The 15953-nt window shown below is 41.9% G+C and overlaps 1 protein-coding gene across 1 annotated transcript in view; it reads left to right on the top strand.

The window, feature by feature from the left end:
* LOC139651520 (ephrin type-A receptor 6-like) overlaps nt 1-15953 on the top strand; it is a 179584-nt gene that overhangs the window by 133648 nt on the left and 29983 nt on the right. Inside the window, exons 6-7 of the mRNA XM_071528466.1 lie at nt 14297-14421; nt 15747-15909. Of these exons, the coding sequence (XP_071384567.1) occupies nt 14297-14421; nt 15747-15909 (288 nt within the window). The remainder of the gene's footprint in view (nt 1-14296; nt 14422-15746; nt 15910-15953) is intronic.

Here is a 15953-nt window from a genome sequence, read left to right as displayed (position 1 = left end):
TGCTGATAGAATGTCTCGCCAACCTATCATCTAAGTTTATGTGTGGAGCGCTTTCAATCTCCCTGCTCTCCTCTCGCCCTCGTCTCGCAGTTGTTCGGCTATGAAACGGCGCTCTATCACACTGTAATGGTACATATTTCTGTTCTACCTTCCAAAAACCATGGATGCAAGGGCTCCATGTTGTAAATTCAGCCTCGTAATCTTAGCATAGCAAATAAAAATAAATAAAAGGGGCCAAGTCTGACGGTTGTTTTAAGTAACACTAGGGTTTGTTGTTTAAGGCCAATACTGATATATTTTTTTTGGATTGCTGATAGCTGATATTTTGGGGAGAGAGATTGCTCTTGGCGATCGGGCAGCAAATTGCAGCACTTTACATCAGGATTGTACTGAAGGAGATGGGAGGAAGGGATGTGAGACTACTATAGTTACACTGTGGAATGGATGGAGAGACATGCATTCATTTACTCATACACAGACGGTTCGACCGATATGGATTTTGAAGGCTGATATTGATACCAATATTTTTTGGATTGAAGCTGCCGATAGCTGATATTTTGTACCAACATTCAGTGTCTTTAAATTTGACCGTTTTGATGCCAAAAGATTCCAAATATTCAGTTCTTTTCCCCCAGAGTTTTATTCTTGTCTGAAACAGCATTTAGTGTGTGTGTGTGTGTGTGTGTGTGTGTGTGTGTGTGTGTGTGTGTGTGTGTGTGCTCCATGTGGACCTGTGTAGACGTGTGTGCATCTGTAATAAGCTGTAAGCAGGTGTTTGCTTCACTGTGTTTGTTGGCAGGTTTGTTTAGCTGGTTTCCCATGGGACACTGTGACCCGGGGCATCTGTTGCCCCTGGCACTTTTTCTGCCCTCCGACGCCCTCCTTTATCTGTGTCCATGACCTGCTGCCACCACACACACACACACACACACACACACAAACAATCAAGACAGAAGAGGTGATTGTCATATTTTAGGTGCCCCATAAATACAAGGGGTCTGAAAAGTTGAGCATATCTGCATTTAGGTAGGAAGGAGAGGGTATTGAAGGTAATATGATAATGTAATAACTGCAGGATAATAATTAGTCCGAATGTAATAAAATGTTCCTCTAATTAGGTCAAAACTGAAATAATAAATCTTGTTAATATAAATTGCCAGATAATGTAATAACATCTTCAGACTGATACTGTAATAATTAAAAAAGAATGTTACAACCTGTATAAACCAGCATTTTTATTGCAACCTATTTACAGGGACATTGCATTACATTTTGACCAGTTATTACATTATCTGATGATGACAGATGATCAAAAGTAGGTCTGCGACCAATGTGAGACTGGTATGGGTTGGATAGAGTGGGGTTTGGGTGAAGTTTAGCGAGGGAAAGAGTAAGAGAGACGCGCTGAGAGAGAGAGAGAGGTGAGAAGGGCTTGAAGAAGGGAAGATGGGGTGAAAACACGGGTGAATTCGCACAGCTGGGCCTGGTGGCGAGAACTGTACCTCTGTTGGCCTTGCATCTGTTTATTTGTATGCAGGTTACAGCCTACACATATTCACCTGCTTAATATGGGGAGCATCAGACAGGATAGGCTAGGGACAAAGTCATACAGCCAACACAAACTTTAGGGACAAGGAAAAAAACTAAGAAAATTAAGGTGCATTACTTTTCATAACTCTTAGGAGATCAGGCCAAGTAATCGCCAAATGAAGCTGTTGACATGTGCTTTGGTGCAATATAAAAGTTTTCTGGTGAGAGGAATAATGCTGCTATTTGAGAAGTTCATAAACAGAGCACATATTGATATATTTGCCCAAATTAAATTCTGGAGTTGAGTATGGATACTGGTGGGAAATCTTCTCCACACAGTAAGTGATGAATCAAAACATGAGAATGAAATACAAACCGTTTCCTAAGCAGCAGTGAGCAGCGCTCCGTCCAGAGAAAGCTGGACTCACCAACGTTAGATCTTTTCCTCTCTGGTCCCTTTGGTTTCCTTTGGTATAAAACATCACAGACCAGCTAGGCTCGTAAACATGAGTGTGCTGTGTGCAGTTTTTGATGTCACATTTCTGGGTATTGAAGTTCAAACAGTTTTCAAACAGTTACCTCTTGCTGCCATTTGGAGCTGCCAACGTGCAAAGTTCTCTAGAGCAGCTAGAAAGGAGAGGCTACGCCCTCTAGACAATGTTATGTGGCTATTTTATATTTTGTTATCATAATTTATCATCGTTTTTTGAGAATCATTATACAATGGGCATTGCCAACACACCAATCCTTGCGTGTGTGTGTGTGTGTGTGAGCAACGTAATTGATGCCCTTGGCCAATACTAGATGACACAAGTGACACTATTGGTGGTACCTGTGCTTGTATTGGTTCAGAAAAATTGTGAAAGCTAAGAGTAGATATGAAATCATGCTGTCATCTCTGTCACCACAAGGTCTACTTGACAAGAGCTGCAAAGGACACTCACACAATCCAAGTGGAGATTGAATTGTGAGTGGATGTTGGAAAGACCTTTACAGCTCCTTCCTTCACGGTCTGAGGGCCGTTGTTGAGATGACCACACATCCAGTGTTGTGTGTGGCCACATATATCTTCGGCCAGCTCCTCCGAGCCCTCCAGACGTACAGTAAGTCACCTATTCACCAGTCAGAGTTAAGAATAGCTATTCCCCAGAACCGCTATTCAGCAGTGTGCTGAGCAGGTGGGGAGTTTGAAGGAAAAGAGATTAGCTATTTCTACTGTACAAAATGATTTATGCCCAGACTTTTATCAGGAAGCTTCTTCCCCCCCGCAAAGATCATTTCCCCTGACTTCACCTCACAACGGGAACTATTTTAAGCGTTGGCTCATTAATACAGAGTGATTGGATTCATTGTTCTGCAATCCTGATGGATGTTCTCTGAAGTTTTCTCCCTCCCGACTCCCCTTCCACCCCCTCTTCAATCTTCGGGTTGAATTTCCTCCCCAGAATGGAGTCCCATTGTCTTTTGACTGTTAGATGAATCAGTTGCCAATGCCTTTTGTCGGTTCAGTTCATTTAAATGAAATAGCATCAGCCTCACTCCATCAAACCATTCATAATGACAGTAGGTCTAACTTAAAGCTCTCGTAGGACGTTTTATGTTCAAACAGCCATTGAAGAGGCACTCAACTAAAAGTCACAGTTTATACTCCATTGTAAGTGTATATTCAAATAAGAGACATTAAATACATTGAGTACTTGTCACAAGGCGGCTAACTGCTGAAAAACTTTGAAACTCCTTGTGTGAAACTCCCAGTTTCATTGTGTTGGGACTACAGATCATTCCTTTGTTTGTTTGGTCGTTCGTTCATATGTTCTTTCATTTGTTTGTTTGTTCATTTGTCCATCCATCACATGTGATATGTCAGACAGGAAAAAAATAAACATTTCAACAACCAGTCATATCTCCCACAGCACAAGTCTGAATGACATAGCATCTGGTGTACATGTCCAGCAATCTGCTCTACAAATTTGCCTCCAGGACCATCAATGTGCGCCACAGTGGATATTCAACCATTTTTCACTTTTTTGAAAACCAGTTTTCCCCATGAGGCTTTTTCATTTATTTACTGATTGGCCCAAGGAGTGACTGCATCACTTGTGTACTCAACCAATATGGGGAACCACAAATTCCCAAAAGAAAACACTAGCAGACAGCTCAAATAGCCCCACAAAAAGTATTTCTATTGTTCCACAACAGACTTGAAATTTTGACCTTTTTCATATTTGTGAAACCTGTTACTGATTGGCCCAACAGGAGACTGCATCATTCTTGGGGTTTGGCATGTTTACTGTCACCTTGTTTTTATGTCTCTGAATTTAAAGTGCATGTTGTCGTCTATATTCCCGGTTTGTTCCACGACCCCTCGGCCTGTGAGACCCATTCAAAAACCATTGTAGAAATTGTGTGGGCTATTTTAACTTGACTTAAAAAGTTGACTTTGACAGCAGATTTGTTTATAGATGGCTCTGCTTGGGATGAGCTCCATAACAAACAGCACATTGCCATTCTGCCTGCTGTGTGTTCTGCTGCAGTACCTGTAGTCTGGCTCCTATAGGAAGGTAGACTGCTATTTATACATTACCTCCACTGCAGTGGCACCCCACTCCTTTCTTTACACACTCCTATTTGGAGAGGAGAGGAGAGGAGAGGGGAGAAGAGGAAAGGAGAAGAGAAGAGAGGAGAGGAGAGGAGAGGAGAGGGGAGAAGAGGAGAGGAGAGGAGAAGAGAAGAGAGGAGAGGAGAGGAGAGGAAGACAAGAGGAGATTGGAGGGAATAGAGAGTATCAAGTGTTTGGAAGCGAAAGGAAGAAAGAGACAGTTAGATAATTAGGTCTCTACCCTTGCTGAAATCAGACATTATGGAGCACCAAAACACAAAACGGCCTTTACTTTTCCTCCGACTTTTTCCTTCAGACATTTTCTCCACAGTGATTCACAAGTGATTTGGTGCAGAACAGTACTTGAATTGATAGTGTCTCCCCAGTGAACAGCAGAACCAAACCCAGCATTACTGAGTGAGCATGATTACATCCACACACCTCTGTCTTTCTCAGCTCTTCACTCTAAAAGGATGTGTCATTTTCAACACATCTCTGAGTCTAGTTTGGGACAACACACACTAACTAGGATTCGACTAATATGCGTTTGATTTTTTTTAATCAAATCCCAGTATTGGCCCATATATGGGCAAAATGCTATATTAATCGCACACTAATATTGACATAAGATGCATTGAAGAGCATCAAACTACACTGTTGAATATGACACATCCTTTTCGAGGGCGCTATCTTGAAGCGTATGTGAATTTGACGTGCATCTATTTCTGCGTGTGTTACCTGCATCTGTGTCAGTATGCGATGCTGCATGTCTGGTCCCAGCCATAATAAAGCTCTTAACTAGCAGCATGGGAACAGGACAGGGTGTTAGAGGAGCGGGACAGGCAGGGAAATCAGCTGTCAGTGGCCAGATACTTCCGTTCTTCTCATTAATTACTTGTGGGGAAAGGGAGGTGGAGGCCAAATGAGTATTGATTGTGGTGGGCCAGTATAGGGCCGGTTTCACTGGCCTTTCCCACACGTCATTGCCTCTCCACATCCCCATTAAGTGGGAACAAGAGGGATCAGCGGCAAGCTGGGACCCTATTAAAGACAGGACCTCAGGGTGTCAGGCGGGCCGGCTAGCGCCCTCACCGCTTCAACATGACAGTAGACAAGACACTGCTCTCTCTCTTTCTCTTTCCTTCTGTCTTTCATTCCTTCTTTGTCCGCATTAGTTTGCGGTTTGGTGAGACCAAATTGGCTCATGAGGGGAAACAAGTAATGGGAGCTGGGCCTATAGACCCATGAAGAGTTGGTTTCTGCATGCCTAAGAGCAGAGCCATTATGTGTTTTTAGTTTGCTGCTGGAGAGGCAGTTGGACTGTTTGACAGACTGTTTGTGCTTATTGTTTACTGATTTGTCCTGTCTGAGATAGGTTTACTTTGAATTTTTTGTAAATTTGATTGTGTGTGTGAAAGTAAGCTGGTTTTAACAGAGCGTATTGAGCTTTTCTTGGCTGTTGTTTTGAAAATGGAAAGACAATGGAAAGTCAAAGACCATCAAAAGTCAAACCTTCACTGGCTCTCACTGGGTTTCTTTGATTTGTGTCTCCCTTAATATATATAAATTTTTTTTGCTTTACTTTACTTGTTTCTCACTTTGCCCTTCTTGTTCGGAGAGGGAGAAACACTCTCCCTTCTCTGTCACCACACCTCAAACCCACAAAAAGCGGGTGGAAATAGCTCAGAAGTCGTTAAAAAAGGTCTCTTTCCCGCTCTCTTTCCGACTCTCCCTCCCCGATCGCTGCTTTTGTTGCGTGACTGATGGTTTTAATTACCTGTTAACTCCCTGTACTCAGCAGATACACATGATAAATGGTCCGGGTGGCTGTTGTAGCCACCATCTGGATGGGGCTAAGGAGTCTAAGGAGCTTTTTTCCACTGTCATACTAAAGACAGCCACCACAGCAGGGGGGGAATTGCAGGTGTACCGAGGGAGAGAGCAAGAAACTGTCCCAGTTTAGATCCGGTTGACAGCTATTTAGTGTCATAGGGGTCGCATCCATTTTTCCTTCCTGAGACTACAGACTGCGACAATATGCCTCTGGAAAAAAAAAAAGAAGCCCATATCGCCCCAGTGGGGAGAGAGAGCGCTCTAGACGATTGGGCAGCAAATTGCGGCACTTTACATGGAGATTGTGCTGAAGGGGATGGGAGGAGGGAATGTGAAACTACTGTAGGTACGCTGTGGGATGGATGGAGAGACGTGCATTCATGTACTGATATATAGGTGCTAGGGTGCCAAGATGGGTTTTGAAGGCCAATACAGATATCTGGGGATTGATCTTTGATTGATATTTTGTGCCAATATTCAATGTCTTTAAATTTGACCATATGCATGCTGAAAAAATGATTGTAATAATAAAATATATTCCTGTGTACTGTGTACTGAATCTGATCAGAATATCTCATTAGAATCAGTTCAGGTTCAAGTCACAAGGAAACGGCATTGCTTTCGTAATTCGACCTATGTCCGCTTGAAACAGGATGTTGGGGAGGGGCATAACGCAGGGAAGGACTGTTCAAAAGTGTTCAAAAGTTAAAACATTTTTTTTTAAAAAGTGCAATATCTTGAGCTGTCATAAATTCCATATTCTTCAACATGAATAAATTCCAGCCTCGCAGGATGCAACCATGGAGTCTTAGGAAAAGGAAACAGGATTTTCACCACTCATGTCAGTTTGAAAGTTGTGAAGTTTCAGGTTTTATAAGATGGGAGGGACAAAGGGGGGGATTGATCAAAAATCTGTGATGGGGTTATTGATTGGAACGTTTATATACGCCTATTGGTATGCAACGAAGTAACCACTACAACATGACATTTTCCATTTATTGTTAGGTTTATGTTATAATATGGGGAATTAGCTGAGAAGTCATTTTTCATGTCATTGTTACTTGAAAGGCTTCCGTTAGTCAACCAGTGTAGTATTGACCGATTATACAATAAAAATGTAATCAATCAAACTGCATTATGGCCAATATTAGCCCCATATATCAGTCTAACTGATACATGTGGCACCTGCCCACACACATATATAAACACACACACACACACACACACACACACACACACAGAGGTAGGTTTCTCTGTGTCTTGGGGGAATAACACAGAGGTCAATGCTTATTTGGCAACAATATCACTTTAACCCAGTTTGATTGAGTTTAACCAGTCAGATCAGTGACTTATTGAGTTGAGTTTAACATCAGCTCTGTATAATTAGGGTGTAAAGACTTTAGATCCAACGGGGTATTTGACCTCTGTCATGTCTCCGTGGCATCAGTGTTTATGCTCAAGGTCCGTGGCAGCGAGCAGATGACCCACAATGCACTGGAAACGACCTCCAGCGTTAATGAAGGGAAATGATAGCCCCCAAGAGAAGACCCCAAGTCACTTTAGTTTTGGCTCAGGACTTGTAAATGCAGCATTTGTGGACACACACACACGCATACATTCACACACACACACACACACACACATGCACATTCAGAGACTCTAGGAATGTGACATTGGTCCACATGATTACTTAAGGTCCCAGTGGTGGCGTTGGAGATGAGTTCAATTCATTCATTCATTCCCCCAGGTCCCTAGAGCGACTATGAATTGCTTCTCAAGCACATACCAAATGGAGGCGGGCATTGAATGGAATTGAACTGAGCTGTATGGTACTGAATTGAATTGAATGTGTGTGTGTGTGTGTGCGTACGTACGTGCGTACAGTAGGAGTGTGCATGCGTGTGTGTGTTCCAGTAAAAGCTAATCTTTTTAGAGTGTTTCTCTATGAAGATGCATCTGAAAGTCCAGTATCCATTATGGGAAGGCTGCAAGAGAAACAACCAGACACCTAGAAAGGAGACAGGCATATTGATATGACTTTGTTATAAACAAGAGTATGCATATTGTGTATGTGTGCTTCTCTCTCTCTCTCTCTCTCTCTCTCTCTCTCTCTCTCTCTCTCTCTCTCTCTCTCTCTCTCTCTCCCTCTCTCTTTCTCTCTCTCTGTCCCTGCCCCTCCCTCCATCTCTCTATCAGCAGTGAATCAGTGGAGTGTTAGGACATCGTTTAAGCTCTCGCGCAGCATCAATACTGGCTCTATTGATTTTTTTAAACAGTTAATGGAAGCCTTTAGGGCAGGAAAGCTAATTAAAATCATATGCGGGTCAAGCTCATTTAAAGACTCCCCATTAGTTTACGTTGAGCTTAACCACGCTTGACTGGAAAATCTATCCATTGGGCATCGTAATTGACTGGTGCTTCTAATGGCTTTCCGATGCTCCTGTAGCTCGGAGAAAGAGAGCGAGGTCCTCCGGCAGCTTTCATGCCGCGCCTGTAATAACCCACGTGGAAGAATCATTGGAGAGGATTGCTTTGTGTCCTGAAAGCATCTCCTCAGCGCCCGGAGACGGTGACGTGTTTCGTACTCCTGCCTTTGGAATTAAACAAGCTGCACCCAGCGGACTTGTGTGTTTCAACCCCGCCTCCGTTCAGCTTGTCATCTCTTGTCAACTTTTGTGATCCAACCATACAGATCTGACCTTTAATGAGACCGCATTGCATCCGCACTTGGTTGTTATGAGTCTCCAATGGCTCTATGCTTAAATATGTTCAGAAATTCCCCAAAAATATTCAGTGTTCCCTCAGTCTTTTATTCATGGCAAGGTGGAAAAGCAGTGTTTAGTCTGTGGGACACTAAAACTCTCCATTGAAACCCAGGATAGTGATAATAATAACAGCATATTCATGCATACTTGGAATCTCATCAAATGTCTCATTAGAATCAGTTCAGTTTGAGGGCTTCTCATAGTCAGCCAGTGTGGTATTGATCAATTCTACAATAAATATGTAATCAAACAAACTGCATCATATCCATCCATCCAGATCAGAGGTGGACAATATCTGATTTTCAATAAAATACCAATATTGGCCCAATATATAGGTCCAATCCTAGTCCTTAAGCCTTTTCCTCGTCCTCCTATCCATCTCCTGACATTGCAGTGTGCAGAAAACCCCCAGACTGCATCTAGATTATCTATGATTCCATTCACAATGTGAGTCTAACCACCTCATAAACCTGCCAGGAAGAGCTGAAGTCGGTGCGAGGAAAATCCAATTTATCCCGTATCTAGAATCCAGTTAATGCACCCTGGCATGATCGGCTGACAAAAGTCCCATCAAAGGGATAAGCATAGCAGAGACCCCCCCCCCCCCCCCCCTCCCCTCAGCCTCTCTGTTGTATCATTAAGAGCGATGCACTTATGCTTCTGGACTGCACACTCTTGCTTAAAAATGAAAATAGTTGTTTTTAGCTTTGAGATAATACTCCGTCCAGTTTAGAGTCAATATTTTCCAAGCATTTAAAAAGCCTCAATTAGACCAATTGCAGCTTTCATATGATTTGTTAAGGGAGGGAAGGCTCTGTGTGTTGTGTTGTGTTGTGTTGTGCTGAGCTCTGTTTTGACGTGCGTGGCAGAGCCGCCGCATCTCTGCCGGCTATTATTTTCTTCCAGGAGATGGTCTAGCTTCTCCAACAAATATGTTGTTTTTACACATGTCAGCTCTCGTCTGCGTGCGCGCGCGCGTGCGTGCGCCTCTTGTGTGCGTGCGTTTTTATTCCCTACATAATGCGCTCGCTTGTTTGTTTGCACAACTTGTGTGAGTGAGCATTTTGCAGTGCCTTGCAGTGGGAGGCTGATTTTAATCTGTGAGTCAGGGGGAGATTGCATTTAGGCTGTGTTTATTGTTCCCTATCAGGGGCCAATATGCTAACGGCAGATGCCAGCCACCTCACTGTGACTGGGTTTGATGCCTCAACCGCACGACTCCGTAGCCGCAAACCATGCCACCCCGCCACCGCCGCTACACCCAGCTGGCACACATAGCACAGGGAACCCAGTGACTTAGCAGCTTCAACAGATTGGCTCATTACATAGCGTTAGATTATATTTATCAGATAAAAGCCCCCCGAGATGAATCCTCTCTCCCACCGAGGGCCGCGGAGGCAAAGGATATGAGCGCGCTCTGAGTAAAACGGTCGTATGAGATGTAATATGTAATAATAACGCCTAATAAGATGTCAGGAGTGTTGGGTTATTGTGCCGCTGGCCTGGCGAGGGTTGATTTTGCGCTCCAGCTGCTCCGCACTCTCTTTGTGAGGGGAAAACATGCATGCACATACATAAATCCACATACCCCCCCTCCCCTACACACACACACACACACACACACACACACAAACACACACACACATACACTTCCTGCCCTTTGAGCTGATTATGCTAATATTATCAGCTGTTTTCAATCACACATGATATTATGTTGTTCTATTTTCACTAACATTTTAGAAGGCCTACTCCCATTTAAAAGGCTATTATGTTGCCCATTATGAAGGAGAAACCAAGCATTGAAATGTATTTAATGTCAAAGTGAGTGTTGCTGTGTACTGGCTGCTGTGCGTCTAACCCCTCCAGCCCCGTTTCATCGGTCACAGAGCTTTGGCTGCGGAGACGGATCCAGTTCAGATTACTGACCTGAGTCACTGGCTGCTTGATTAACTGCATGTTTGTATTGTCATTTGTAATCATAGTCATCATGGGTTACTGTAGCGCATGAGTAACAGCCAACATGTTTGCAAATGCTTTGTGTAAAATCACTTCGTCAGTTGCACTTAATAAGAATAGAATAGAATAGAATAGAATAGAATAGAATAGAATAGAGTAGAAGAGAACCGTAGTGCTATATGAGTTTTGTCTTTTTGCATTATCCTTAATACAAACACATAGACAGACAGGCACAAACACACACACACTCACCACCCATTTTTTTTCCCTTTTTGGAACTTTAAAGAAGCTTGTGTGTTATATTAACATACAAAATTCACCAGTGGTTCAACTGACATGAATGGGTGAGTAGATAGTGACAGATTTTTCGTTTTTGGCTGAACTATTCCTTTAAGGATTCAGTGCTTTTACATTTTAATCATCTGGAGTGCACAAAACATATAAATTCCACCTACTTTCCAGGGACATTCTCACTACTAGAATTCCCTCAGCATTTTTACAGGTTCTGGCCAAACTCTCTGGCTCCAGTGCCTCCCTGCCAACCCATTTAATGTGATTTCTTCATTCTGGGATGATAGCCTCTGTCTTGAACTTTATGTCCTCTTTACCCAATTGTATCCTCTCTCTAGCCCAACACTTTTTCTCAACCTTTATTTAACCGGGGAGAATTTGCTGAGCTTACTTGTTCTTCTTCATTAACACCCTTTTTTACAGTCACATACAAATTCACACGTGACAGCGTGTTATCCAAATCACTTTCCCCGCCAAGTTTTTTCCCAAACAGTATGGAGATTCAAACAGGTGATCACACATATGCTTCTCTAATCTTTTAGCTGACTGCCACCCCACTTTCTCCCACTCTCCTCCCACCCGCTTCCTCACCAGGAGGAGGAAGGAGATTTGGAGAGGTTCTGGGAAGGAAAGAGCAGAGGAGGGAGAAGTATGGGGATAAGAGGGGATAAAGCGGACTGATTGAGAACGGATGGTGAGAGGCAGGTGGCGAGGAAAAGAGGGGATGAGCAGACAGAAGCAGGCGGGGATGAGGGGGACAGAGGTGTCCACTTTAAGATCCTCTAATCAGATTAGTAGCAGTGGGCCTCTCACCGCCAGGTTAACAAGCTAAAACCCTCAGCCGCCAGTCCCCGAAACCCCAGACCCTCAACCCCAAAACCCCTAACCTCAAACCCCTACACTTCCAAAAACCCCAAGCTTCCAGACCCAGTCCAAACTGTTCAGTTTTGTAAACAAATTTTGGGTTTGATTCAGGAAATCAGAGTGTGAACCTTTACCTAAAACCTCTTGCCCGGGCAAATTACTCCACTATAAATGAATGGCTGCAAAAAAAAAATCCTAATCCTTTCACTTTGAATACACACGAGGAATGCAGGCCTACATTTTCTATTCTCAAAATGAGTCAGCTCTTACTCTAACATTAGGCTAGATGATATAATATACCATAATGACTCTCAGGGCAGCCGTATCTGCTGACCTCTCTTGGGAGTTCTGTGCAATTATTTACACAGCAGAATCTCATACGGCAAAGCTAATGTAATTTAGTCCAAGAAAAGAAGATGTATACCTCAACGTGTTTTCAATTAAAATACGCTGCCGTCTCGCAGACACTCTTGTGGGAAAAGGGAATAGCTGTGTGAACGCTGCTTCCAACGACATGAATGTAATGAAGCCGATATTTACAGGTAGATGATTGAAAGTGAGCGTGGCGGTGTGATTATTCCCTGTTTAAGCCTCAATCTACAGGAATGTACGCGCTCTTGTTGTCATTCATGCATTTCTTGTTGGAGTTACTGTTGTATGGCCTCATTTTTCACTGGCTATGTCCATAGATAAGCATTATGCATGCGATACACATCCTTATCAAACTGCTTGTCGGGATAATTGGTTCTCAAATCTCCTCAGATGTGCTGTTATTTACAGGACAATTAGAAAGTGGAATTCCTTATCTATTCAAATTATACACATATAAAATAAATATACATTCACAGCATCTAGACAGACAACCATTTCATACAGGAATACAGTGATATAACAAACCTTCCATCTCCCATGTACAGAGCCTGGCAGTGGCCGTCCTGTAAGGAAAAAAAATATATTTTGTGGTAACACCCTGTAACTCTGTAACACCCCTCCAGTCATACTGATGATGGTTGAGCCCATTAGCTTTCAATATGTCAGTTGTTTTTTACTAATAATAATCCCTTCCATGGCAGCGTTGTGAGTAATGCCTTGATAACTCATGAGGTTTTTTCTTTTTACCTGAAATAAAATGTAATCAACAAATCTGTCCATTATACCTTTTCACAGGCCTCATTCAACTAAATATATATTTATTCAACAACATATCAGACTAATTAAATGAGACTAAATTCAACTAATTATTGCAAGTGAGTGAAATCAGTTTGAAACTTGCTTCAGGGGCTAAATCGAGTGCACACTTTTATAACGTGTGCACATTTTATTAACTGTGGGCACATGTTAAATTGTATGTAGAAAATAATGACAATGAGGGCACAAATCAAACAAGACACAGGGGGAGGGAACAATATACTGTATATTTTGTGCACTCAAATTAATGAAAACGATAGCACAAGATCTATTTTGTGTGCACATGATATAGTGAATCATGGCCTGGAAATATATATTTTTCGTTCTGCGGCCACAAGCTCTGTACCCATGCTGAATATTTTGACCTTAACCAGTCTTGTATCCTCCATGTTTAATGTCTACCAGTTGTAGATCACTTTTATGAGATGTCTAGTACCTGTCGAGTTGTAGCTTGTGATGTCAACAACTCCAGTCGCTGATGGGAACCCTAATAAAGAAAAGGAAGAACAAATGTGGCTGTTGTGATTTTTTTGTATTTTGGTAAGATAATATGAAATGTGAATGATCCTCGTGGGGAAATAGGGCTGTTGCAGCAGCAGCAGCAAATAGTAATAGGAAGTAGAAAGGTATGAGAAGCATGAAAAGGTATGGATTAAAGCTTTAAGAGGCTATGCAAAATAACAGCCGAGCATTAGTGTGACAAGCCAGACGAGTCTCATGAGCATACTGAGACAAAGAACAAAAAGAAAAAAAAAATGAATGAAAAATATTCACAATATTAAAGCATACTGAAATTATGAATGTGAAGTATGAAATAACTACAAATTGTACAAGTATATATATATATATGTGTATGTATACATATATACAGTACTGTGCAAAAGTCTTAGGCATATGTCAAAGAAATCCATAAAGCGAAGATGCTTTCAAAACTAATGAAATTAAAAGTTTCTGAATATCAAAAATGTACAATAAACAGCAGTCTACTGACACACTAATGCAGAAAACAAATAATCATCTAAGACTTCTAAGAAATTTATATAAAAAATCTAGGGTGCCTAAGACTTTTGCACAGTACTGTATATATATATATATGAAGAAAAATATGAGCAAAATATGTGAATTTACAGCTTATATACATATTGTGCTAAATGTGCTTGAACATTGTGCTTGGATGTATAGATGTGTCCCACTGAAGATGGCTGGAGTCATTGACTTGATGTGACTAGAGTGAAGACACTGATGTGTGTCTGTTGTGTTTTCTATGCAGGTCCGTCTCTGGTGGGGGCTCTGAAGAAGGACTGGGCCTCTCCCAACAGCATCGCCCTCTCCTGGCAGGAGCCCGAACAGACCGCCCTGCCCATCCTCGACTACGAGATCAAATACTATGAGAAGGTACCGTGACTTCTGCTCATGTTCAATCTGTCAGGTCCAATCTGTTTGCATGAAAGTGGTCAAAAAAGATGTTGAATATTAGCATAAAATATCGTCTATCAGCAACTTCCATCTTTCAAACTATCATCTTTCAAAAAACCCAAGTCAGTCAAACCCTAGTGGTACCCCTGCTGAAACACTGTTGCCACACGAAGACATGTAATGATTCTTAAATGTGAAATAAATTGCCTGAACCTTTGAGACAAGGACTGATAGTATGTGACTAAATATGATGCTAAATATGATTTTTACATGCTCTTTGAAGCTGTAAATTTTTTGTTTGTATTTAGAATGTTTCTAAATGCCAAAATGCAGACCCATATTTTGACTTATGATTGGTTAAGAAAGTTTGACAAAGCTTCATTTCCATAAACAACAAAAACTCTTCAAGAATATGTGTGAATAGTTAGTGGCATAAGCATAGGCTATATAATAAGATTCATGACTGGGGCAAGTCTCATACCGTCCTTTATTATTTTGTAGGGAAATCCTTAGCTTTTGGGGTGTCATTGTGTGAACAGTGAAATCTAGTCCTCAGACAAAAACCTTTACAGTCCTCGGTAACTATATGGAGCTGAGTCATGGCACAGTGTTGTAGTCACTGATTAAAGAGCCACACACACCACTGTTGACCTGGGATTATATCCCGCGAAGACCTGTAATCCATTCTACTGTCTAAATAAAGGGAAGTGGTGATTCAAGTAGGGGAGCTTAGGCTGTTTGACACAGCATCAGTGGAGATTGTTTGTTTGTGTAGCCAAATAAGCTGACTGCTGGAGTGTGTCATCAAGCTCTCCAATTTAAAATCCTATTATTCTGAATCATGGTTGGACCAATGTGTTGAGTTGTTGATATATGGGGCCGATATTGGCCTTCAGTTAAAAATCGCATCTGGGCCGGTCAGAGTCGTCCAATACGATGGATATGATGCAATTTGTTTGATTGCATATTTTGTGTAGAATTGATCAATACACTGGTTGTCTATTCCACACAACTATGCATGAATATGTGTTTTTTATTATAACAGCTTGGGTTTCATTCAAGCGTTTTAGTGTCCCATGGTCTAAATGTTGTTTCAGAGGCTTTTCCAGGATAAATTTCTAGGAGAAACGCTGAATTTGTGATTTTTCTTTTGGAATTTGTTGGCCAATTTAAAGATGTTAAATATCGGTACAAAATATCTGCTACTGGTGGCTTCAATCCAAAAATATCAGAAATTAATTGGCATTGAGAAACCAGATTACTTTGATCACCTACTTTCCACCTTCTCCTATACCCGCCCACAGGAACATGAGCAGTTGAGCTACTCATCTACACGAACCAAGGCTCCCAGTGTGATCATCACAGGTCTGAAACCGGCAACCTGGTACGTCTTCAGCTTACGCACCCGCACACCGGCCGGATACAGCTCCTACTCTCCGAAATATGAATATGAAACCACAGGAGATTGTGAGTACATCAGTTTGTCTGTCTACACTACACTTTGCTTGTGG

Source organism: Centroberyx affinis, unplaced genomic scaffold (assembly GCF_046629955.1).
Source record: "Centroberyx affinis isolate AG114_WGS23_722 - 3 ecotype Tasmania unplaced genomic scaffold, CSIRO-AGI_Caff_v1 ptg001678l_1, whole genome shotgun sequence".
Taxonomy (NCBI): Eukaryota; Metazoa; Chordata; class Actinopteri; order Beryciformes; family Berycidae; genus Centroberyx; species Centroberyx affinis.
Note: the sequence above shows the minus strand (reverse complement) of the source record. Positions and strands in the feature narration are given on the sequence as shown.